This window comes from Saccostrea echinata, unplaced genomic scaffold, assembly GCF_033153115.1.
Source record: "Saccostrea echinata isolate AGI-Se365-2 ecotype Australia unplaced genomic scaffold, CSIRO_AGI_Sech_v1 ptg000033l, whole genome shotgun sequence".
NCBI classification, from domain to species: Eukaryota; Metazoa; Mollusca; class Bivalvia; order Ostreida; family Ostreidae; genus Saccostrea; species Saccostrea echinata.
In genome coordinates this window covers 34,508,117-34,535,656 of record NW_026889782.1, presented here as the reverse complement: position 1 = coordinate 34,535,656, position 27,540 = coordinate 34,508,117, and the positions used below count along the sequence as shown (strand labels likewise).

General features: G+C 33.0%; 2 protein-coding genes across 4 annotated transcripts in view; both read left to right on the top strand.

The window, feature by feature from the left end:
• LOC133199226 (fibrinogen-like protein 1) overlaps window positions 1-18,249 on the top strand; it is a 41,396-nt gene extending 23,147 nt beyond the window's left edge. Inside the window, exons 4-7 of one of the 3 annotated variants that reach the window (XR_009722764.1) lie at window positions 14,021-14,188; window positions 15,260-15,516; window positions 15,654-15,712; window positions 18,161-18,249. Coding sequence is in view for 1 of the 3 variants with exons in the window: in XM_061335067.1 (XP_061191051.1) it covers window positions 14,021-14,188; window positions 15,260-15,516 (425 nt within the window). In the remaining 2 variants the exon portion in view is untranslated. Of the gene's footprint in view, window positions 1-14,020; window positions 14,189-15,259; window positions 15,517-15,653; window positions 15,713-15,938; window positions 17,409-18,160 lie in introns of those variants that run through there. The other 2 variants (XR_009722765.1, XM_061335067.1) reach the window with 2 other exon arrangements.
• On the top strand, window positions 17,201-18,724 carry LOC133198468 (uncharacterized). The gene is made up of 2 exons (XM_061334558.1): window positions 17,201-17,239; window positions 18,161-18,724. Exons 1-2 carry the CDS (start codon window positions 17,201-17,203, stop codon window positions 18,485-18,487), a joined length of 366 nt encoding a protein of 121 aa, XP_061190542.1. The 3' UTR covers window positions 18,488-18,724.
• The last annotated feature ends 8,816 nt before the right edge of the window (window positions 18,725-27,540 follow it).

Here is a 27,540-nt window from a genome sequence, read left to right as displayed (position 1 = left end):
TCAACATTGGCGATGGTTTTATATTTATTTAAGCATTTTTGAAATTATTAAACCAATGGATCCACTCCTCTGGATCACTTGTACTGCGCCAAGTCAAGGCTAGTGACGTCATTAATGACACAAGATTTGCTTCTAATAACTCGGCAGTATTGTATTCAAATGTTGTGATTTTTACCTGCGATTATAAGTAATTGTAAAAAAGTAAAGTAAATAAATGAATGCAAGTTGTTATTTAACGACGACGGACCTTATTCATTTCTGCAATAGATTTTTTTTATTCAAATTTTAATATGAGGTAAAGTGACTTTTGGGGAGTTAAAATCAATTAAAAAAAATCATATGGTCATCGATGTAGATTTTCAATGGGGAGCGTTTCAAAAGTTGGCGATGGAAAGCAATAATTACTATAGGAAATAATGGGAAATTGACAGTGAAGGGTATAAGAGTTATCATTGAAAAAAATTATGCGATAGAATTTTTATTCAAATTAAACGACAATGTTAACAAGACAATTTACCAGCAAATTATGCCAAAAAATAAATGGGTCATCGGCTTAGATTTTTCAGGGGGCATGTCAAATTCATATGTAGGGCACATTTTGGGGGAAATTTTCAATGAAAATACATTGGCCAAATAAATAATTTATAACATTGATAAATGAATATAAATCGAAATATTTACAATATTTTAGAATTGAGAGGAAACGTTTGAATGCCTTTAAAAGAATTAAAAATTTATCTTGTTTATCTTTTGCAATACATAATGAAGTCAATTTGATTCAAGGCATATGCGCGGTTTTCTGCGCAGTGGCGCGAAATTTCGAATTAGGTCCGTCGTCCTTAAGCATCGTCATGTGGTTGAATAGATTTTTGTCGCTTGTTAAATTCTAATGGCGTCACAATGAAACTTCCCAAACGTTGCATCACAGATGTGAACTCAGGCGTTCCTTAACGTAGTTGAGTAGATGTGCGGGTTTACTTTTTCGTGCGTCGTGAGTACTTCCGGTCGCTACCGGAAGCGACTTAAAAAAGTCAAATTTTTCAACTTTTATTTTTTTCAATATTTTTCTTTGATTTTAGAGGGGTAATAGAAACTCTTATTGTAATGCTTAATATATAATTTCTTTCACAGTTTCAATATGTGTTAGTTTCATCAGACACATAAGACGACAACTTCTGGTTGTAAGAGAAAAACAACATAATTGGGTTTTTTAACTTTCCTATCAATATCGCCAATAGATAAATTTTTTGAAATGATTTTTATACAATTTATTAAAACTGCAAATGTCTAGAGAAATTTCAAATACCTTTGTAAAAATCACTTCCGGTCGCGTGCTTTTCTGTCCCCAAAATGAGATATTGTTCACTCAATTGCTCCACAACAGTACAAGACTGAAGTCTAAAACCTTCAGGACTGATAGACATTTGTCAGTTCATCTGCATCATGTGAAAATCGTACATTACTGTCACTTCAGGTCGTGACAGGAAGCGATGCAAAAAAGTAAATTTTCAAGTTTTTTTGTTGTTTTTGTTGTTTTTTTTCTACGGATATTTTGGACTAGCACCGAAGTTAAATATGTCTTGTCCATTCAAATTATTTCCGTTAAACCGAAAGTTGGCTAAAACATGAGTATTTTGTATGTACACTTGTAGGGATGATCAGTTTGAATAATTTAGATGCAGAATAAAATATTTATTCGTTTGGAGAACTTTCGGTCATGAAGGAAACAGGAATAACAGACATTCTCTTCAACATGCTTAATATATAATTTGTTTGAAAATTGATTAATTTAAACTCGAGATATTCCTCTGTTTTCAACACTGGATTGAAATACTTTTTTGTATAGAAATAGAATTTTAATCTAATTTTAATTGTTTTCACAGACGTCCGCATCATGTTAATCACGGACGTCTGGGAAAACATTAAAGGAAATCAAATGTTCTCTCAGACGTCCGCATGGAATTGATCACGGACGTCTCGGAAAACATTATATTGAATCAAATGTTTTCTCAGACGTCCGTATTGAGTTTATTGCGGACGTTTGAGTAAACATTGGATTGAAATTCTTGTTTGCATGTGAATTTCAATCCACTTTGGCCTATTCTCCAAGGCAACGTTTTTATGATTCATCAAAAGGACAAAAAATATTATTTTAGTTTCAGTTTAATTTTAAATCAATACAAATAAGACTTTTCTATCTAATTTCTAAAAAGAAAAGAATGACTTCCATAGGGGTAATTTGAAAAAATAAGTTGAGGGGAGCTGGCGTTTTTGGAAATGAATGACCCGTCTTTGAAAATAAAAACATTATGTCCTCCAAAGGCAATAAAATACCTAATCTGACATTGTGCCTATGAGAATAGGCTCTAATAGGTGGACTAAAATGAACTTTGAACAATAATTTTAATCCAATGTTTTTTTTTAAACGTCTACGTTGAATTCGACCCACCTGTTTCGTAGTGATATATTCCATAATAAGCATTTCTTTGAAGTGCGTTGTGTGTCACTATTACTAGAATATATAAATATGTTTACTTGCATACAATAATACATGGATGGAGAATAGGACGGAAGACCTCTCGTTGCTTGCAACAAGTATCTAGTTATTATTATTCCTCCCAAATTTTGTGAGCGAGATTACGCAGAGATGTTGGATAGATTTTCACAATTTTTTTTACAGGATAATAGGTTGGTATGTGAAGTTTATACAAAATTCCAGTTTTTGAAAATTTCACTTCCGGTCCGATGATATGGCCGAAATTCAAATTTTAAAATAGATTTTTGTCCGGCGTTTTTCTCGGAAACGGTTTGATGTAAAGATGTGAAATTTACAGGAGTATTAGATTATGATATCTGTCATGCTCCAAGGCGGTTTTCGTTTGTTCCCGGTACTTCCTATCCGAATTGGAAGTGAAATTGTATTTCGGTTGATTTTTGACTTTTTGCTTTTTAATATTTTTTTCAAGATATTGTTATGCCTAACAGAGATTAGTCCACAAATACCAAATATATAATTTGTTTTGAAATCGAGTTTTGTAGATTTTAGGTACCGTCATTTTCCCCCATTTACCAAGTGTGTATACAATGGGTAAAGAACAGGGTAGGGGTAATGTGTAATGGCAATTGACAGTATTTAATTACAAATTTCGATGTAATTGAAAGTAATGTGTAATTTGCCCAATTTTCAATTACATGTAATTGTAATTTAATTAATTACTTTCAAGAAAAGCATGTTATTCACAATTACTTTTCAATTACATTCAATTACACTGGCTTTCAATAAATGAGAAATACCCCCCCCCCCCCTTTCAAATCCAATACACTTTATTCAAGAAAAGTTAACTGATTTTTTGGACAAAGTGTTCTATAATTAAAAAAAATCAAATTATATATTTCCTTTAATCAGTGAATTGCTGTTTCTTCTTTAAAATACATTTTCTTCAAAACTTTTTAATCATATTTATCTCCTTGTTTATAATGTACAAATAAATTAATAATTTTGATTAAGTTGTTTATGAATTGACACTTAAAATATATGGTCCAATGACTTCTAATCCTTTGTTTGCCATGGTTCATCGTTTGCCCTACCTACAGCTTGTGTAAGAAGTGATTAACAAGTGCTAATTAGTGCCCTAGGGTCATGTACATATTGACACTTAATTAACTTAAATAGACATTTTACACTCATTTTGACTTTACCTAATGGTAGTTTTGTCCACACACATTGACTATGTCTTCCCACAAATCTTTTTTAAAATATATTATTTGGTGTTATAACACCAATTTTTCTATTTTGATAAAAATTGGTGGGAAGACAGTAGATTGACACACACTATAGCTTAGGATGATGAAAAAAAAGCAGGAAACAAGGCAAAACGCATCCATTGTTTTGCATAAATATATCAGAAAGCTTAAAAACGGACACATGAATTAAGGTAAAACAGCTTCCAGGTCCTGTAAAAGGACCGTGTCCCAGTTGAAAATTGGCTTTTCCCCAAAAAAATTCAGGTAACAATTTCTCAAATGATGACCAAACTCAATTTTCTGATGTTGTTTATACATAGAGATAACATTTTTTGAAATTTTAATCATTGTTAAAAAAAAGATATATATCATGTGTATATAGGGAACAAGTCCCCTGTTTAACTCTTTAATCAAAAAATAAATATGTCAACAACATTTCCCAATTTTTCAACTTTTTCGATTAAAAATTCACAATTAAAAGGGTACAAGACCCTGTACCAAAAAGGGTCAATTAAGCCCTGGAACTTGCTATTAGTAAGTATTTGTGTATTCTTGTCACAAATGCCCAGTGTAAAATATCTTCGTTGTGACAGAAAAATCTTTAAACCTGATGGATGTAGGTTAGGGGACACAATATTTAAAATTTTCACTAATATTTAATCAATGTTTTCTTAATGTAAAAAAAATAATCGAATAATCGAATCTATATGAATATAAATGGGCGGTCATGATTATTTATCATTGTTTATTTTTATACGTTTTTTCTTAATGTAATTTGTAATTTAATTAATTACATTTGCAAAGTAATTTTAATTTAATCAATTACATTTCAAAATCCTTGTAATGGTAATAGTAATTTAATTGAAGGTTTTGGGCAAGTAATTGTAATTTGATTAATTACTTTCCTATGTAATTGACCCCATCCCTGGTAAAGAAAGATAACTCTGACTCCATATAAACAAAATTTAGACGATCCATATTCACTCTCTTCTACATGTAAGAGTACGTTTGTTACCTCATTCAGAGTTCGATAGTATGAAGTAGTTAGTACAGTGTAAGTCTGCATTTACAGTTATCGAAGAATGCTGATGTATTTACACATGTATATATATATCTTCTTTTTTTTTTTAAATAAAAAAAAACCTTATATATGCCAGCTAGCACATTAGGATAAATATATTATAAAGCGTATACATTTATAGTGATGGCATGCAATTTTATCTATTTCATATAGTTCAGAATAAGACTGTTACTACAATGTAAGCCTTCTATAATGCAGACTATTTTTATTCTCTAAATACACTTTATGATTTGAATGCCAAATATCCCGATTTCCGAGTTTCATTTTCGATATAAAAAAAATATTACATACACTAAAATGGAACTGAACGATAGAAAATAGTAATACTGTTTTAAAGCCTTTAGAAATAAATTGAAATGAATTGAATTCTGCCACTTAAAAGAAAGAAAATTTTATTTGATAAAAGGTCCTTAAATTTAAAATTTACATTTAGATTTACATCACAAGATACTCAACATACTCAAGGAGTTGATAAAATATTATGTGAAGAGGCTATTCTGTGTGAAATAATGTTCTGCTAGATGTTTCTTCTGACAAAAGAATTATTACTGTGATAAAAAAAATTGCACAGGTCTGTTGATATGTCGGATAAGTATACCTTCACAATCTTTATGCAATGATATACATGTTCATGCAACTGAGGTCCCTAATTTTCCTCATAATTCATAAACCTATCTACTTCCTTTCAAGCCACCCCAACCCTCTATATTTGGAGAAGTTCGCGCAAATAGGCATTTGAATTATACGAGGAAAGTTCGTGGACCTCTGTCATATCTTTTTTATTTAACGTCATATGTTATCCAAATTTGGTAGAAATATTTTAACAATAGATTTAAATGATTTGTATTAATTTTTTCAAAAATGTCATGATTTATTTAAAACTTATCCATAATTAAAAACTGCAAAAATCGGATCGCGGCGCAGGTCAAACTTTAGTAATTTACAAACAATACACTAAATAATGTCTGTAGTCATCTTCTCTGTAAAATGGAGCAAAAACGAAAAAATCCTAGACGGTTAAATTAAGAACTGTTACATCGATTCGTATTCCATATTAAGGCTTAATATTTTGCTTCGGTAAAAAGAAATCAATTTGAGAAGATAGGTAGTCTTCATTGAAAACGACAAAAACGATGACGTTGTAGAACGTCACGGAGCAGCAGATAATGATGCAGTTTTGTGTTATACTGGGGGAAAATCCCGAATAAACGCTAAAAATGTTGGAGGAATCAGAAAATATGCCACAAGCGAGTAGTGCATGTGTGTGTAAATGGTACATGCGGTATTTGAGTGACAGAGACTCTGTATCGGACGAGGACAATCTGTAAAGAAACGGTTTACCTGTAAAAATCTGAACGAAAACTTTTAAAAGTTAGGACGTCATGGAAAGACGTAGGCGCTTCAGAGTTGCTGATCTTGTGAAAGCACAGTTAAGCAGTAAAAGAAATTAAACATTAACAAAGGAAATTATGAAATGAGAACAATTGTTAGAAAAATAAATGTCAAGTGATTGAAAAAGGTTTTTAATACGTGGGTATTGGACTAAACTGTGTGAATGTATAGGGATAGTATTTTTAAGAAATTCTTGACGCTATGTTTTTGACGTTACATTGCTTCTAAGTGTGCGCCGTGGTTACAAAACATGTTAATTTTAAAATGAAGTAAATTAATTTCTATCAAATCCATTGAAATGAAATTTCACAGATCAACAAAACAAATATTTTTACACATGATATTGTGCTTATTTTAAATTTCTTGGAAGTAGTATAACAAAGATTGACATCGTCCACGAACTTTTCGAACAACCCTCGTATATTTATTTCAGGAATGTTTTAAAGTTTTGTCTGAGTTATTGTTGTGAAAATTACACAGACATGTCACATAGGCATATTTTATGAAGAGCGCTAGAATTTTTTTTTTTTTTCATTTCACTATCACAACGTCTGATGACCTTTTTTTTTTTCTTTTCTTTTTTCTTGTCAAGGAATATTTGGAAGTTGATAGTGCCCCCCCCCCCCCAACTGAAAATGTATGGCCGTGCCCCCAAAAAACTGGAATTGCTTCCTATGGGCCTGGGATTAAATTAGGTTCTGTTTATAATTTGCAAAGATAATATGTACACTACACCAAACAGGAACACATTGTGCAGGAAAGATGGTGGTGGGAAGGGGGGGGGGTTGAAGATTAACGAGATCTTACTGTTGTATCTTCAAATCTTTACATGCCTAAATATAACGGGAATTGTTTCAGTGAGTATACCATAAGGGGAAAAATTATTATAGAAACAAGTTCCCGTTCTAAGAAAAAAAAAAGGATATCCAGATACATATAATTCATTAAATGCACTTTATTCAGAATGATAAATACATCGCTTCATTACAGAGTTTAACTTTAATTCATCATAAAATTTTATATAACACAGAAGCCGGGGGAGGGAGGTTATAGGTATTGTAAGTCTTTAGTTCTCTTTTGAGGCAGGCATTGTATTTATCAAATAAAAACAATATACCCACCACCTTGTAAAATCCTTGATTTCAAAGCCCGTCTAGACAATTAAAAAATATAATTATGTAATCAATAGTCGTAGCTTTTATTAGTCCACTACCGGTGAAACCGGAGGGGACTATAGGTTTCCTCTGAGTCTGTCCGTCCGTCTGTCTGTCTGTCTGTCTGTCCGTCTGTCCCTCTGTCTGTCTGTCAGTCTGTCTCACTTGGTTTTCCGCACTTTTTTCCTTAACGCTTGGAGATATTGAGCTGATTTTTGGTACGTGAGTGTATCTTGATAAGTTACAAATCAAGTTTGCATTTCGTTCCGCTTCATTGATTTTTGACGGAATTACGGCCTTTTAATTTTTAGGGGTTTTCCGCAATTTTCTTCATAACGCTTTCAGATATTGAGCTGATTTTTGGTATGTGACTTAACTTTAATTAGTTATAGATTAAGTTTGCATTTCGTCCCGCTTCATTGGGAACCAGATTACACTTGCCGGTAGGGGACTAGCATTCCTAATACAATACTCTCAGAATGCTTGTTACATTCAATATACATGTGTACATGTCCTATGTCCTAAAAACTAAAAATTATTCTCTAGAACTGCGTGATTAATAAAACAACCAATATATAGTTATTCAAGGTTTATTTTATGTCATATTACGTCATATTATGACGGAATTATGGCATTTTCAATTCTTAACGGGAACCAGATTACACTTGCCGGTAGGGGACTAGTGTTCCTAATACAATACTCTCAGAATGCTTGTTACATTCAATATACATGTGTACATGTCCTATGTCCTAAAAACTAAAAATTATTCTCTAGAACTGAGTGATTAATAAAACAACTAATATATAGTTATTCAAGGTTTATTTCTATATATTTTTTATTCACGAATACACTGGCAAATTAATTCACTGTTCACAGATAAATTCAAGATATAAAATCCACGGGTATTTTTTTGTACCCATTGAATACTAATAAAACCATTTAATTTCACGAATCAGAATCAATCATTATAGTCCGGTGTCATCTTAGCTACATGTATGATTGACAAGAGATAATAGCAGAACAAGTTTTCAGTTCCCGGCACGAGGTGCCCCTGATCGCTGTTGTGAATGACCTTGATCAGAGTGTTGGAAGTGTAAAGAAGATTCCAGTATTTTTCGGATGCACCCCGAAAAAAAGCAATAAGTTTCTTTAAAAAGAAAATTATCTATAAAACACTTGTTAACAACAAAAACTCAGTTTGTGTTTTTATTTGACCCCCCCCCCCTCCCGGGAAATGATTAACCCTGTATTTGCAGATGCATGTGAATTATAATTCATTTATATGACAATTATTAATCAACCAATTTTATGCATAAAAAGACTATAAATGACTCATCGTTTTAAAATAAATTGTATTACAATCTTGTAATATAAGAAAATTATGTAAATTATGTTCGTTTATAAAGAAAATAAATTAAGTGTGCTCCTCGGCCTAGAATTCCCATACATCACATTTTTAGCAATGCTCTTAATTTTGTATTTTATTTTTCACGCCTGCCTTATCTATTTATTATTTTGTATTAATTACCGATATGTTCTTGAAACCTCTATATACCATAATTGTGAAATAGTGAAGCGATTCAAATAAATGAATGCGTAGGACAAGACTGGACTCCTGATTAATTTTCTTTAAAAAAAATGCTCAGTATTGATCCCTTTAAAAAATGTATGGAATCAAATACCTTTAAATTGATGTGCATATAATTAATTACTTTGAACACATTTTCTGTCCATCTCTATTTAAATAAAAAAGAAAGAAAAACAAACAATTATATAATACATTACCGAGTAGTTTTATTTTGTTGTTTCCGTATTTTTTTTTTTATACCACCGGTATGATTTATCCGAATAATATTACTTACAAACACAGAATGACATGTTGATCCATCAATATCAATAATTAAAATAAAATGACTTCCGAATGAATCCTACACGTTTTTCACACGATTCTTGCACGAAAGTCGCACGTTTCTCACACGGTTCTTACACGAAAGTCGCACGTTTCTCACACGGTTCTTACGCGAAGTCGCGCGTTTGTCACACGCTTCTCGCACGCTCGCTACACAGTTTGCAAGAAACGCTTTGGAGCTTACACGAAACGCTGCACGGTTTACACGAAACGCTACACGGTTTGCACAAAACGCTGCACGGTTTACACGAAACGCTATACGGTTTGCACGAAACAAAAAGCGCACGAAAGTCACACGCTTTTTTGGGGTAGTAGCACGATTCAGGGTCTGTACGTATAGTAGAGCTCAATAAATTCATCAAAATCATCAGTGCTTGACAATTTCATCTTTCTATAACATTAAATGTATTTAAAAAGAACTAGCTATATATATTTGACGTTTGTGTACATCAACAGCCTGTCGCACTTCCATGCTGAAATGGATACTTTTTGCGCCTCCATCATTGGAGAGTTACAATCTCGAAACTTGTATTCTTACAGATTAATATAGAAGAACAGAAGACCTTTTTGTTGCCATGAGTCTAGTTATGTGGCCCCGAACGAAGTCGGGCGACACATTGCTATTGTACGCCTAAAAACTGTGTCCGGAGATTTTCTCGCAGTTGGCTGGGACAATCTTCCTGAAACTTTCCACAAAAGACGATCACTAGTTTTACTTCTGCAGTGCATACTTTCAGTTTCAAAATGGCTACCGTTGCCATGAAAACGTAAAGAAGTGAGGAATTTTGTCCTGGAGAATTTCTCACTGGCCCCTTGAGTATTCATAAATAAAACTTTACAGAAATGATGATCAGTAATTGTAGTTGTGCGATTCACATTTAAAATTTTCAAATTGTCAATTGTTGCCATGGGAACAGGGGGCAAGAGAAATTCCTTAACTTCGATTTTCTCAGTAACTGCCTAAGCAATCATTTTGAAACTTAAATGAATGATTCCTTGCATTGTGTCAAAGTGATTTCTATTTTTTTTTTTTTTTTTTTTTTTTTTTTTTTTTTTTTTTTTTTTTGATCTGGAATTGGCTACACAAAGTTACCACAGAAACAAAACAGAAAAAAGGTATTATGCTCACATACCTTCTTAGAGGTGGCTTGGGCAATCTTGATGAAACTTTACAGAAATTTAAATTAGAAGTCGTATTGTGGTTCACCTTAGCTTTGTACTTGAGTGTTCTCGTAGATGGTTTTCAAAAGCTTCTTGAAACTTTACAGAAATAAAACTCACCAACCCTAGTTGTGCATACAATACTTCATTTTTTCAAAGTTTGTCGCTGTAGCCAGGTAAGGAACAAAGGATTTAAGAAAAGTCGCGGTCACTTGACCATTGTATACTATCAGAATGAAATATATGGAGATAACGAACAGTATTCAAGCTCAAAAGTCCATTAAACATTGCAAAATAGGTGCAGAGCAAACAAGGACCTCCAAAACATCAGAGGTGGGATCAGGTGCCATGGAGGAGTGAGCATCCCCTGCCGACCGGTCACACCCGCCGTGTGTTCCTTGTCGGGAAATAACGGGAAAATCCGTCGACAATTCAGTGTTTAAATAAAGGCCTAACAATTAGTATGAAAAACGTCAGTCAGCATTTGACTCAATGATAAAGAAGAAGGTACGGTTTTAGCTTTATTGTGTCCTAAAAATTTAATGTTTTCAAAAACTTTCGAAACTGGCTTAAATATTAGTTGAATATATGACTGTGATGAATCAGGAAAGAATATGGCATGAAGGAGTGCCAATCTGGAAATATGAAGTCATTAATTTGATGCATTTCTCTATTTTAAACAGAAAAAGCCTCAAAATGACCCATTTCAAGAGTTATTTTTCTTAAGAAAATAGTGTCCACAGCCGTCGCCCACTTCAATTTTTTGATATGTTGTGTAAAATTCTTTGAAAAATCACATATCTCAAAATCTTTGTGGGCGATGCCTGTGGACAATATTTTCTGAAAGAAAATTCCATTGAAAATTGGTGTCTTCTGCAACTTTTTCAGAAAATACGGGAAAATGCACAAGTTTATGACGTCACAATCAGCATTTAGAAGGTCATGTGAGAAAAATGATTTGTATGATCTTTCTGCATGGAATTTCAATGATTCAGAGAGTACGAGTTTTAATTTTTTACATCACTTTTATTTTTAAGAAAAACACAGGGCAAGATTTGTATTGAAACCGTACCTTGTTCTTATATTTGCTGACAAGGTCATTGTATCGACCAAAGAACTAACGAAATGATGATTTTAAACGGGACTGCTGATATTCTTCATTCATCAACTTGTTTGTCAATAATTTACCTCGTTTTAAAAATTGTGCATAAGTAGAGCATGATCTTGCGTATCGAATCAACTGAGAGATATAAACCCCGTTTGCAGGTGATGAAGGTATATTGCTGCATAAGTAAGGAAAGTTGACAATTGAAAAGTTAAAGTCATCACGTTTATCATAAAGCTTGGTTGTTAGATTACCATTAACGTCTTTATCAAGTAAAATATCCAAATATGAAAGTTCCTTTTGAAAAAAATCATTTTTTCCACTTTTTTCTCCGACATTTTTACATTTCATTACATTTCATTTCTACAAATTATTCATTTTATTTTCATTGATGTAGTTAACGTAGACTCTACTGAAGTAATACACATAGTATGAAGTGTAGATGTATGACTTCTCTGGTGAATGAGAAGGCACGGAAAACCTTCATATTGTCATAGCAATTAGGTTCTATTAAATAAAAAGGATTGTATATGGTATATATCTTGTGAGCGCAATTCAATTGACGTTCTTTCAAATAAAGAAGACATTGACATATATTATCCCCTCCCCCTTTTTTCCTCTCTGTCATTTTTCTTTAACTGTTAACAAATGAATTTTTGTTTAATGTCTTGAATTCTAAATAAAATGACCTTTACCTTCATATTACAAACAACCCTTCATCATAAAGTTTTCAAAATACTAAGGCTTCATAATTACTACTAAATGATGGTTAATTAACATGTCTATTTTCAAGACACCCCCCCCCCCTTCGAAACTGCGAGGTAGAATATGCAGATATAATTGATTGTGAAGATCTTAAGGGTTTCATGAAAAAAATTCAGTGCAGCTGATGTGATCTGATATTTTACCAGCATTCATTCTTCTTCTGTTTTTTCTCTAGAGTTTATAATTATTATATTTAGTACATGTATTTTTTTAAGTAGCGATCGTCAGCTGAATTCATTAGTATTTTGCGTTTTCTTTTGAATGTATTACTTGCATGTGAATAATTTCATTCAATGATATTTCGAATTGTTGAAACTTAATTTCCATCATTTTTATTAATCGAAAATCCTTGGGTCCGCTCCCGCAGGTGGGTAACTATAGATAAAACAATCAGCACGCCGGAAATGTTCATGATTCTGCTAAACAAAGAAAGGTTACACATAATCTTTAGAAAATCAGCCCCTGACCAATGCGGAAATGTCCGAATTGAAGAGGAAAATTCATGAATTATTTTGCTTCAGCCATATTTTGACCTGAACCTTGAACGACTTTGCAAGTCACTCGACTTTCGCTTCCCTTAACTTTGTTTCGACCAAAGCTAGCAAGCGTAACTTGTTTCGCTTGTGTGTGAAAGTGTATGTTGGGGGTGGGGGGGTCTACGAATACCCACTTCTTTAAGCATTGAACAATATTAAAGCTTATAATTTAGTTCGGGGTGACATAAGCTATTGCTTGTAGATGCGCTTGTTGAAGGTCATTTTGCGCCCACATGCATGCACGTGCCTGCGCGTGCGATGTTTGAAATGACTTATACAGTTTATATAGCCTTAACTTTTATATTTTTTTGATAAATGCTTTGAAACTGAAAATATATAAAGACATTTTAGTAGTGTAGACAAGATGACATGGTCAAATAAGCTTAAATTCACGCGCATGCACGTGTCCTTTGCTCTGATTGGCTGAAACAAAAATATCATTATCTTTCTTTTTTTTATGAAATACTTTGAAATTTAAACATAGTCCTACATAAGGAGGTTCTACAATATCATACATGTATATATGATATCTCGTGAAAACACAATCATGCACGTGTGCTGCAATTTGATTAGCTTAAATTTCATATGGCCTTAACTTTCTTAGTTTTTAACAAAACAGAATAAAATTTAGAACATAGATAGGTATAATTGGTTCTTACATTATGCAGCTATCAAAAATAAATGCAAGAACATGCATGCACTTGTGTTGGATTCTGATTGGCTAATACAGATAAGGCTGTATCTCTCATAGTTTTCAATGAAAATCTTTGAGATTTCACACATAGGTATTTATTGTGAGCCTCTTTACGACTAAGACATGTGAAGTACCTAGAAAACATGGGCATGTACATGCGCTGAAATTTGATTGGCTTATACTCAATGGACTGTAACGGCATTGTTTTTCGATAATATACTCATGAAACAAAGTCTCAAAAGAATTGATTACATTATTGAAGCTTGTGGGGAATGAGGCCCATAGAAGATTGGCGTTTTGGGGAACATCTGTAACGGTTCCCGTTACAATTAGCACTAGTTATATTTTTGATTTATTACATTACAAGTTACGATCATGAAAAAAGTATATATTTACCTTAGGAATAATTAACATATTCGAACAATCTCGTATATTTACTTTTTCAATACCTAATACACTCTTACAATTACGTATTGAAGGAAATGACGTCATTCATCAACTAACCAGGGGGAAAAACTCATCCCTTTACGTCTCTATTACATTACAAAATGGCACAACTTTGTACGAACTTTATCATCAGTTTTCTGTGTCTGATGAATCAGACAACTACAGACTGTCTCTTGGGGAGCCTGCTACCGGAACCTTGGGTAAGTAATAGGTAAAATGTGTGACTATCAATACAAAGAAAGTGAGAGAGATAGAGTGTAAGAGAAGAAGAGAAAGAGGGGAAATATTAGTAAAAAAGAGACATGCTTAATGAATAAAAAGGGCTCTGGCAATTTTAATCCATTGTCATGTCTACCACCAGCAAAATGTATGTAACCTCTGTTTCTTATACTTGAATAGATTTTTTGTTCCTCTCAGTTTGTAACAATATTTTTTTTTTTAAATCAGGTCAAAATATTTTCAAGGTGTGTTATTTCAAAATAATGGCACCGCCTTTCTCATTTCCTGTGTAGCTACAAAAAATTCGTATAAATGGTAATTTGGTCTGAGAAAATCATTTATTGCGTTGAAAAAAAGAACAATAATTTAACATATTTCATGCTACAGCAGTTGTTTTTGTAAATGATTTACCTTTTTTTCAAAGATTCTTATAAGCCAATTTCTTTTGTATATGTCACATTCTTCAACATAAAACCATTGCTTTTTCATTATTTAATTCTATTTGGTATCATTAGGCTCAATAAGCTATTGTCAGAGAGCATATATCAAGATTATGTGGATATGTTAGAAATAATTTATAGATCTAGAAAGAGATAAGCGACATTAAAAATTTTGAAATGTTATTATTTACATCATTTTGAAGTATTCATTTTTGTTGACTATTTGACTCAAGATATGGGAATATTGTTTTGAATCGAGCAGTAAAATTAAGTTAAAGAAATATATTTAAAAAAGAATGTGAATGCACCTCATTAATAAATAGAATCTACATAACATATGATATAATGCTATTACATGTACAAAGTTTATGTAACTTATTTGAATCCTGTGTAAGGTATGTACAATTCATTTAAATCATTTCAGAATCTATGTAACTTGTTTGGCATCCTTTATTATGTATAAAAGTCCATTTAAATTATTTCAAAGTTCATGTAACTTATTTAAAATCTTGTCTTGGGTATGTGTAATTCATTTTATCTATTTAAATATTGACAATGAAATGCCTTGAACTGAATTAAGTTTTGAATTTAATTCATTTTTAAATTCTACAGGTGACAGTATGATAGACACTGGTCACCCTAGTTACCACGATCTGTCTGGGATGTACTTTACGACCCGAGACAGAGCCAATGACAGATGGAGTGGTAACTGTGCTGCTCTGTATGGGGGAGGCTGGTGGTTTAGTTTCTGTCACCACGCCTTCCTTAACGGTCCCTGGTTCCCGGCAAACTGGGGCAATCCATGGTATCCAACAGTAGAGAATGGGTCAACTATTCGGGAAACAATGATGTTAATTAGACGTCACTAGGTATACATCTTTCATTCCCATTATAAATTTCTACGTTTTTGCTAATGTTTTATAATCTGAAATCGCAGGTATGAGGAGTAGAAAATAAAGTTTTGTTGTTGATTCATATTTTGTATTGGTTTTGTTTTTCTTAAAAGGTGCAGATGAATAATGAAAGGAATTGGATGGATAATACATTAGAATACAATTATAAACCGTAAGGGACATAATAAAGGATAATCCAATGAAATACCATAATTATGAGTCAATGATAACAAATGATCATGAAATGGACATTTTCATTTTTATTACCATTTGTGTTCTATTAAATAAAATTCTTAGTCTGAATAAAATTAGCATCCATGAGAATGGTTATCTTTCTGTGGGCCCTGCTTGACAAAAATATTGAAATTTTATTTCATTATTATTGTCTATTCTACTAGAGTTCTTACAGAGATCAAAGAAGTGCCGCGGACATTATTCTCCAATAAAGCATGAACTTCGGCAAAAAATATCAGATCAGAAACACATATCAAACATGTACAATTGATATAAATATTTGACTTTAGATTCTAATACTGATTTAGACCATTCTATGTGTAGTTTTCCGCAGTCTAAACAGTGTGTATTGCTTTAAAAATGTCGATTTTTGTATAGCTTAAAGGGGCTGTTCCATGGACCTCCTCACAACATTTATACTCCATGATTTTAGTAATAAAGCAATAAAATATAAACTGATTTTGTTATTTTAAATTCATAAACAATTGGCCACATCGCGCACCTGAGCACTGTGGCTAGGGAAAAAGCAGAAATTAGTTCAGTATTAAAGAGTATAAATGCATAAATGGCCCCGACCTACGTGTACCTCTAAAAATGGGTATGATTTGAACGAACTTGAATCAACACTAAGAATGCATACACATTTCTTTGACGAACGGTGCCTTTTTCCTCTATAACTTTCATTGAACTTTCATTAAGGTTCCACCCTACCCCCACCGGGTCATGATTTTATCAAATCTGAATCTATACTACCTGATGATGCTTCTCATAAATATTACCAATCATGACTCTGCTGGTCTTGAGAAGATTTTTTTGAAAAATCTTATGCATAAATTTGCTCACCCAATGTGTTCCCACCCTACCCCCGGGGGTTATGATTTGAACAAACTTGAATCTATACTACCTGAGGATGCTTCAATATAAATATGACCAATCATGACTTTACTATTCTTGAGAAGAAATTTTTTCATAATATACTTCTATGTAAAACTTTAAAACTTTCCTCGTCCATTGTGCAACCCCCACCCCCACCCCCCCCCCCCACCCCCGGGTGTCATGATTTGAACAAACTTGAATTAATACTACTTGAGGATGCTTCAATATAAATATGACCAATCATGGCTTTGCTGTTCATGAGAAGGAGATTTCTCCTATGTATTCCTATGAAACACTTTGATTGTCCGTTTTGGCCCCACCCTACCCCCGGGCGTCATGATTTGAACAAATTGGAATCTTCACTTCCTGAGGATGCTTCCATGGCTTCACTGATCTTGAGAGAAAGATTTTTAAATGTTAAAGATTTCTGCTATTTATTCCTATAAAGTAAAATTGATCGTTGTGGCCCCACCCTCTCTCCGGGGCCCATGATTTGAACAAATTGGAATCTACATTACTAGAGGATGCGTCCATATAAATATGATTAATCATGGCTTTACTGCTCTTGAGGAGTTTTAAAGCTTCGCGGGTATGTTAAGGAAGCATTCAAATCATTTGTCACTATCCGGTCGGGAAAATAATTATTCCACATATTCGCACGAAACCTTATCCAATGTTTTGCATTATATACAAGTAACCCGAGATATTTCTTCAAACCATGTTTATCTCAGGATTCTAGCAGCACTTTTCAAGTAATATAGAACGTAAGCTTTCGATATGTACAAAACTTATGTTTTGAAGTATCCAGCTTAGTGTTGTTGTTTTTTGGTTTTTTAGCATTATTGTTGTCACGAATAACAGAGGAAAGGCCGACCGGGACACGTAAATAGCTGACTGTCTTCAATAGATGATATAATCGATGAAAATAAATTAGCATACATGTTTAACAAACTTTTACTTAACATGAATAACACAATACTTACAGTATTTGCTTGTAAACCCCCTTTTACGTATTTTTTACATGCCGTTTTAGCCAAATTGTCGTTACACAACATGACCAATTCTCAAGTTACTTGTTGAACAGTTATAACGTCATCGGTCGGAGATTTTGATTGAAATGACAGATACAGCATAACAAAATAGAAACCTTTTATGTGTGTTAATATTTGTCAGTTTCTATTCATTTTCAGGAGTTAAATAATATCTCTAAATAACAATATTAAGAAAACTTGTGTTCTAAAATTGACGTCATATTAAGAGCAATTAACTATTTTGCACTGGTATAAAAATTATTAATCAATTACCATCGAACTCCTCTTTGCATTCAACAAAGATTTTATGGCCAAATTGCCATTAGTATTGAATTAAATGGGTGTAAAATGTAGGCGGGAATCGAGAGTTAGCATGCGTAGTTCTTTTGTCTAATCATATATAATTCTCATTTTATAAACTCACATTGTAATATTTTGGATGGTAAAGGCACTAGTACATCCTTGTATTAATTTTACAGAGAGCTGCAAGACTCAAACAGGCTGTAAAATCCCTCAAGGATGAGGCCTTGCAGGGCATGGAAAAAGACAAGCTTCTGAAAGTGATGACCCCAGAGTATCTGTCATCAGAGGAATCTGAGGTGGATGAAGATGGAGAGTTTAGACATTTTAGTGTCAGACGTCTGCCATGGCAGAAGGATTCGTTTCGAGCCTTGAAAGATAAACTTGAGGCAACTCGTGTTAAAAAGCTGACTCCACAGCACAGGAGGCAGATGAAGACGCGCGTCATCCTAGAAATTCCAAAGTTTGTAAAAAATTTTAAATACTGTAATGTTCTCCTTAAATAGTTATTGTTTCCATCCCCTTTGGATACAGATTAAAGCTTTTTAATCGAAGTGAGAAAATTTTGTAAGCGAACATTTTTTTTTAATAAACTAGAGGAAAATTAATTTCATTTGTTTGAAAAATGTACCAGCCAAGTAATTTCTCACTGCCTATTTATTAATTCATGTACACTACATTTACTATTATGAAAATATTTTCTTGAAATAATTTAGTATCCGAGGGGTTGATTTGATTTTCTTTGTTTTACCTATCGCCATTAAGTTATTTATCTCAGATTATTTATGAAGTATTTAACTTTATTTATTCTTTAAAATAATTATTTCTATTTTGGAATGAGTGTATTCTAATCGTGATTTTAATAGTAGCTAATACATGTATTTATGTATGTGTAAGGAAATTGTATTCATGTTTTTTGACAGTGTCAGCCCAAACACACATTTAAGTGTGGATTAAAAGTGATTGAGAAAAAATCTAATTGCGATTAACTGGAGGCCTAGAAAAAAAATATGGATGCTTGTTTTGCCTGCTTAATTGACCCTTCTTTATAGTGCCAATCCTAATTCTTACATTTTTGAAATAACTCCTTCTTTCTGTGCAAATCGAAAATGTTCAGTTTTTGGACCCATGCATTTTCTGTTGATTTGTTTAAGTAGTTGCAATGCTGAAAAGCACTATTTTTTGTTCACATTGTTACGTTTTTGCAAAAAGACGTCCAGAAGAAATGCATTCCTACCTACCTTTTTTTTATGCATGAAGACAAACATATTTTTATTCTAGGCCTTACAGGACCTATGATAATACAGCTGAACACTTTAAATAGATATAATTTTACTGATGCAGTCATCTGTATGTGATTCATTTATAATGAAAATTGTTATTTAACATTGAGGTATATGAATATTATTGTGAAATTTTATTTAATCAATGTAGTTTTGTACATGAATCTGTAATTCCAATTTTGATATTGTTTACGAAACCTTATTTGTGCATGTGATTTCAATAGTTGCATTTGATGTAGGCCTAGTACTTGAGTCATACTGTGCTTGAATTTTATGACATTAATTTCTCTTGATAAATACACTATAATTATCCTAGAGAAGAGATGTCTTATATATCCTTGTATACACTTCCAAGCAAATACATGCAAAATAAATTTAAAAAATACTGAATCAATGTGTATCAATATGAGGTTATGTAACATTCACAAATAAGCAATAAAGAAGTGTCAAATGACAAACTGGAAGAAATTTTTTTTACCCAAAATGTGTAATTCATAGTGCATTGATATTGAATGGTTAGAAATCATATAACTGAATTGACAGTGAAAATAAATTGTATTTTCTGATATGTGACAACTAAACATTTGTTTAATTTTCACTTAAAATTGATTGATCACTGAAATATGAGTAATCGGACATTGAAAGCTGAATTAGTTGTTACTTAAGAATGCTGAATGGTCACTGAAATATGATAGAATGACCACTGAAATAAAACTAAAAAGTCTCTGATAGCTGACTGAATGGTCGCTTAAATATGATGGAATGGTCACTGAAATATGACTGATGGGTCACTGAAAAAAGACAGATTGGTTGCTGAAATGTGACTGAAAGGTCACTGAAATAAGACTGAAGGGTCACTGAAATTTGATGGAATTGTCACTGAACGGTAAATGAAAGGTCAATGAAATATAAATGAATGGTCACTGACATCTGGCGGAATGGTCACTGAAATATGACAGAATGGTAAATGAAAGGTCACTGAAATATGACAGAATGGTAAATGAAAGGTCACTGAAAAATGACGGAATTGTCACTGAAATATGAATGAATGGTCACTGAAAGATGGCAGAATGGTCACTGAAATATGACAGAATGGTCCCTGAAATATAAATGAAAGGTCACTGAAATATGGCGGAATGGTGACTGAAATAAGGCAGAATGGTCACTGAATGGTAAATGAAAGGTCGCTGAAATATGACGGAATTGTCACTGAAATATAAATGAAAGGTCACTGAAATATGGCGGAATGGTGACTGAAATGAGGCAGAATGGTCACTGAATGGTAAATGAAAGGTCACTGAAATATGATGGAATGGTCACTGAAAGGTCACTGAAATATGACGGAATGGTCACTGAATGATAACTGAAAGGTCACTGATATGTTTCTGCCATTCAGTTGACTTAATGACAACTGAAATGCTTCTGAATGTCAACTGAAAACTACCTTGTCAGTTACCATTCCGTTGTCAATCAGTTACCATTCAGTTATCATTCAGTCCACTGAAAGGCCAGATTTCATCCTGTGTGCATCACTGATTTAGTCAAGTCAGTCTATCTTAGTGCTTCCTTAACACACCTGCGTTTTTCCTGTATAAATTCCTATGAAAAACTTCGATTGTCCATTATATCCCCACCCTATTCCCAGGGGTCATGATTTGAACAAACTGGAACTAAACTACCTGAGGATGCTTCTATATAAATATGACCAATCATATGATATTCCCAATAAAAAAAAAATAGGTAGCAATATAAATCATATACGGTACAAATTTTGATGTACTAGATGCGCATTTCGGCAAATTATGTCTCGTCAGTGATGCTCATGCCGAAACGTTGGAAATCTAAAATATTTAAATAAAAAATACTTTGAAGAGCTGAGAAAGGTGCCAAAGACTGCAGCCAAATACGTCGAAGGATCAAAGCTATGCATGAGGGAGATAATCTTTAATATTGAAACAAATTTTTAATTTAACCGCAGCAATTAAGGTCTTTCGTCTCCATCGGAAGACCTTATTGTTTTCGTCCTGTTTCTTTTTCCCTATTTTTATGTCGCCCCGAACGAAGTCGGGCGACATATTGCTATTGTACGCCTAAAAACTGTCTCCGGGGATTTTCTCGCAGATAGCTGAGACAATCTTCCTGAAACTTTTCACAAAAGACGATCACTAGTTGTACTAGTGCAGTGCAGACTTTCAGTTTCAAAATGCATTTAAAATTCTCAAATTATCAATAATTGCCATTGGAAACAGAGGAAAAGTAAAAATTCTTTAACTTCGGTTTTCTCAGTAACTGCTCAAGCAATCATTTTGAAACTTTATTTTTTCATATTCATTCTGGCCCATTTTGGTCCCTTATTACGCAACATATGATCTCAATTTCATAATATATATTGGCAAATCGTTAAGATGAACATTTTTGCTTCAGTAATGGATAACAAATTATTGATAGTTAAAGAGTTATAGATGAAAGACTTTTGGCCCCTCTGAGCCCTAATTTGAGGGATCATCCCCTTTTTCTTGATATCAATTGCAAGGTCTTTTGATTTTGAAGACTTTTTGTTCAACACCTATTCAGAGATTTCTTTTCGTTGTGGAGATATGCCGAATGGAAATATTTAGGAGCCACCCCTCCAAGTCCTTAATGGGGCCGTTTGACAAAAATTGAAAGGGTGCATATTGTATAGAACATTATTCTGATCATCTTTTGTTTAGTATTGCTTATCAAAATATTCCCCCTTTTCGAGATATAGAGCGTCAAAGATTTAGCATTCTGGCCCCTTTTGGCCCCTGATTACGCAACATTTGATCTTAATTTTATATTATATAGTTGCAAATCGTTAAGATAAACATCTTTGCTTCAGTAATGTATTACATATTATTGATCTTTAGAGGTTTATAAAGGAAAGACTTTTGGTCCTTGTGAACCCCTAATTTGAGGGGTCAGCACCTTTTTCTGGATATGAAATAAAAGGTCGTATCATTTTTAACAACTTTCCTCATATAGGTTTTAACAAATTATTAACAGGTATGAAGATATGACAGAAAAGGTGTAAAACTTTGTGAGATGTTTCTGAGACATTTTTTGAGCCCTACCGAGCTTCGGCGCATTTTGCGCTAGACAGATTTGGACACCCAACTGCAAATGTACAAATCTTCCCCTACCTTCATTGAAAATCTTGACACAATATCTTAACTCGTTTTGGAGGAGTTTTCAGGACAAGCCGACCCTCTAAAAATCAGAAAATCCTCAATTTATCAAGATGGAAAGTGACGTCATCAACGAAAAAATTTTCAATAAGGTTCAGAACAATACCTATCAGATCTGAAAGTTTCATGAAAATTGGCCAAGTCGTTATCGAGAACTCGCGTGCACAAGATCGGTAAGAATATTAATAATAATAATAACTAGATGAGATCTCGTTGCAAGCAACGAGTAGGTCTTCCGTCAGATTTTTCGATGAAATGAGATATGATTTCGATTAAGTTATCCTTAAAAGATAATGATATAAAGATTTCACTCCTTAGATTTCATTTAATTGATTTATGTAGCATAATCTTGAACATCTTTTATTCAATATTGTTTTTCAAAATGTTTCCCTTTCTCGAGATATGAAGTGTAAAAGATTTAACATTCTGGACACTTATGGCCCCTAATTACGCAAAAGAGAATAACAATTTTACAACATATTGTTGCATATTGTTACGTTAAGCATTTTTTGCTTCAGTATTTTATAACAAATTCTTGATCATTGAAGAGTTACATAGTCTACATAGTCTTTTGGCCCATCTGAGCCCCTATTTTGAAGGGTTAGCCCCTTTTTCTTGATACCAAATGAAAAGACTAGTGATCTTAAACATTTTATGCTCAACAACTAATCAGAAGTTTCTTCTCGTTTTCGAGATATGGAGAAAAGAAATATAAAGGGCCCAGTCCTTCAAGTCCTTAATGGGTCCGTTTGACAAAAATTGAAAGGATGCATATTGTTCATAACATTATTCTGAACATCTTTTGTTCAATATTGCTTATCAAAATATCTCCCCTTGTTAAAATATACAGTCGAAGATTTAGCATTCTGGACCCTTTTGGCCCCTTATCACGCAACATATGATCTTAATTTTATAATTTATAGTGGCAAATCCTTAAGATGAGCAGTTCTGCTTCAGCAATTGTTAACAGAATATTGATAGTTAAAGAGTTATAGATGAAAGACTTTTAGCCCCTCTGGGCCCCTAATTTGAGGGGTCAACCCCTTTTTCTTGATATCAAATGAAAGGTCTTTTGATTTTGAAGACTTTTTGTTCAACATCTTTTAAGAGATTTCTTTTTGTTCTGAAGATATGCCGAATGGAAATATTTAGGGGACATCCCTCCAAGTTCTTAATGGGGCCGTTTGACAAAAATTAAAAGGGTGCATATTATTCAGAACATTATTCTGACCATCTTTTGTTCAGTATTGCTTATCAAAATATTCTCCCTTTTCGAGATATGAAGCGTAAAAGATTTAGCATTCTGGCCCGATATGACCCCTTATTACGCAATATATGATCACAATTTTATGAAATGTAGTTGCAAATTGTTAAGATGAACTTTTTTGCTTCAGTAATTTATAACGAAATATTGACCGTTTAAGAGTTATAGATAAAAGATTTTTGAGCCCTTAATATGAGGGGTCAGCCTTTTTTTCAATGTCAAACATACAGTGCGAATTTTTGGTTCGTTGACAAATGCCGCCATGCTGGTCCCCTACCCACAATGCCGTTGAATGTTTACATCCAGTGCGATCGAACCAAAACATTTGCGATATTGTAACTTAGGAATTAGATAGGTGTTTAAAGTGACAAATATATAGGCACATTTCAGTACCAGCATTACAGAAAGCCGTCATATAGTAATAGTTGTATACATTTAGGTCCTGACAAGGCATGTACGCGTTGATCTATTTTTAGTTTGTAGACAACTTGTTCTTATATTTACATGAAATTCATTTCGTAAAAAAAAGCTTTAAATAGCATAATTTTTTTTTCTTTTTATGGCAAATAAAAAGATTTAGTATTTTAGATAGTATGAAATAAAAAATTTGTAGCAAAATGTCAACATTTTTAGCTATTTCAAAAAAGACATTTATGACGTACTGACCCCTAAATATAGGGGGGCAGCCCCTTTTTCTTGATTTCATCTGAAAGCCCTTGTTATTTCACACAACTTTTCTTCTATATGTCTTAGCCAAATATTTCTAATTTAAAAGTTATTAAACAAAAAGCAATAAAATTTAATGAAAAAAAATCTTAAAATTTTCCATCAAATAACATACAAATTTAAAAAGTTTAGCCAATATTTTTAACATCTTACACAACTATAATACGTTAGCTACATTTTCTTAAAATTTTCATACAACTATTTTACATAGTTCCCAAGATCTCAGCCGGACATAAGACCCTCCAAATATCAATTAAAGGGCAATAACTCTTAAATAAAGGCGTGAATCAAAAAATTGAAAAAAAAAGTTTTTAGGCCTTATCATAATGTTTCTTTCCTGAAAGTTTCATAAAACTCAGGCGAAAAATCTCCGAGAAATCAGCTGACAAAAATTTGCGGGGAAAAAAATAATAAGAAGAAACAGAAGAATAACAAAAGGGTCTTCCGAAGCGGAAGCTAGGAAGACCCTAAAAGTAAAGTGAAAAATCATTAATAGAAGAGTCTTCCGCGGAAGACGAAAGACCCTAATAATAATAATAATAGGGAAAAAGAAACCGAACGAAAACAATAAGGTCTTCCGTTGGAGACGGAAGACATTAACTAGACGAGCTTGTTGCAAGGCAACAAATAAGTCTTCCGTCTAAATTTCAAGGAGGTAAGATCGAGATCGAGAGACGTCTACGGTCATATGAGCAAGAATGAGCCATTTACCATTACTTCCGGTGTGACCGGAAGTGACGACTTTTGATGATCTCCTTAGCTGCTACTTGTCATTTTGAACAACTTTGCTTCTATGATGCTATACAAATTCTCAATACTTTTTGAGATATCAGGAAAACAATTTTGGCCCCTCTAGCTCCCTAATCTTAGCAGTCAGGCCCTAATTGTTGATATCCTTTGAAAGATCGTAACATTCTACATAACTTTTGTTCTATATGTTTTGACAAAATATTTACAGGTAAAAAGCTATTGTAGAAAAAGTGTTGAAAATTTTGAAATTTTCGATATGCCTTTTTTCGGATCAGAGTGAGCGCCGACGTGCGGCATTTCCGGTAAAAATGAAATGCCTTATGCATATCTGCAGACATAGGTCTATCATACCTGAATGTTACATGATTCTATATAGAGCCATTCATGAGAAAATTTCCGGACAACCCGACCTTTCAAAAATCATTAAATCGACAATATCTCCGGACCGGAAGTGACGTCACCAAAACAGAAAAAAATGCCTAAGGTTCAAGTGATGATACATAAGTCCTGAAAGTGTCACGGAAATCCATCGAGTCGTTTTCGAGAAATCGCGTGCACAAAATCGGTAAGAAAAAAAGACAATAATTAATAATAACTAGAGCAAGACTCGTTGCAAAGCAACGAGTAGGTCTTCCATCCGATTTACGATGTTGACTGTGATAGATTTACTCAAAAAAAAGAAAAGAAGGAAGAACAAGTATAATTGAATAAAATAGGCAATTGAATTATTTAAAATATGTTTAGAAACACATGAAAGAGTGATATCTTTAACTAATGTGCACAAAATCGGTAAGAATAATAATAATAAATTAGAGCAAAGCTCGTTGCAAAGCAACGAGTAGGATTTCCGTCCGACTTATGATATTGACTGTGAAAGATTTACTCAAAATAAAAAAAGAAGGAAGAACAAGTATATTTGAATAAAATAGGCGATTGAATTATTCAAAATATGTTTAGAAACACATGAAAGAGTGATATCTTTTATTTCAGCCCATTTCCGTTTTTCTTAAATTTACTTCTGGAATGACAAGAATTGCTCAAAACGACTTAAAACTCGACAGTGAATGTGTACAAATCGTTCCTAAAAGTTTGGATGAAAAAATACTCAATTTTGGACAACTTCCAGTTTAGAAGTACAACTTCCGGTTGAAATGAAATGACTTGAAAAGCTATATATGTCAATGTCAAATATTTAAAAATGAAAAAAATAAAAATTGCATATTTTTAAACTACTTCCGGTGGACAACGGAAGTAACGCCGGAAAAAACAAAACACCGGAGACATATCTACAGATTATTATCTATAATCCCAGAAAGTTTCATGACTCTATCTTTAACCATTTCAGAGGAAAGACCCGGACAATATTTCAATATAAATAAAGAAAATCGGAAATAACTCTCGACCGGAAGTGACTTCATCAAAATAAAAAAATCCTTAAGTTCATGTAATTTGCCATCACTGCTGAAAGTTTCATGAAAATCCATCCATGCATTTACGAGAAATCGCGTGCACAAAATCGGTAATAATAATAATAATAATAAAAGTTGAAAAGAAACAACAGAATAATAAGAAGATCTTCCGTTGAGACGGAAGACCTTAACGAGATATGTAGAATAGAAAGATTTAGGGGCCAATCCTTCAAGTCCTTAATGGGACCGTTTGACAAAAATTGAAAGGGTGCATATTGCTTTGAACATAATTTTGACCATCCTTTGTTCAGTATGGTTATCAAAATATTCCCCCTTTTCGAGATATAAAGCGTCAAAGATTTAGCATTCTGATTCCTTGAGACCCCTTATTACGCAATATATGATCTAAATTGATAACGAAATGTTGATAGTTAAAGAATCATAGACTTTTGACCCCTCTGAGCCCCTAATTTGAGGGATCAGCCCTTTTTTCTTTATATCAAATGAAAGGTCTTGTGATTTTGAAAACTTTTTGTTCAACACCTATTCAGAGATTTCTTTTCGTTGTGGAGATATGTCGAATGATAATATTTAGGGGACATCCCTTCAAGTCCTTAATGGGGCCATTTGACAAAAATTGAAAGGGTGCATATTATTCAGAACATTATTCTGACCATCTTTTGTTCAGTATTGCTTATCAAAATATTCCCCCTTTTCGAGATATAAAGCGTCAAAGATTTAGCATTCTGGCCCGATGTGATCCCTTATTACGCTATATATGATCTTAATTTCAAAATAAATAGTAGCAAATCTTTAAGATAAACATTTTGGCTTCAGTAATTGAACAAAATCTTGATCATTAAAGAGTTATAGATAAAAGACTTTTGGCCCCTCTGAGCCCCTTATTTGAAGGGTCAGCCC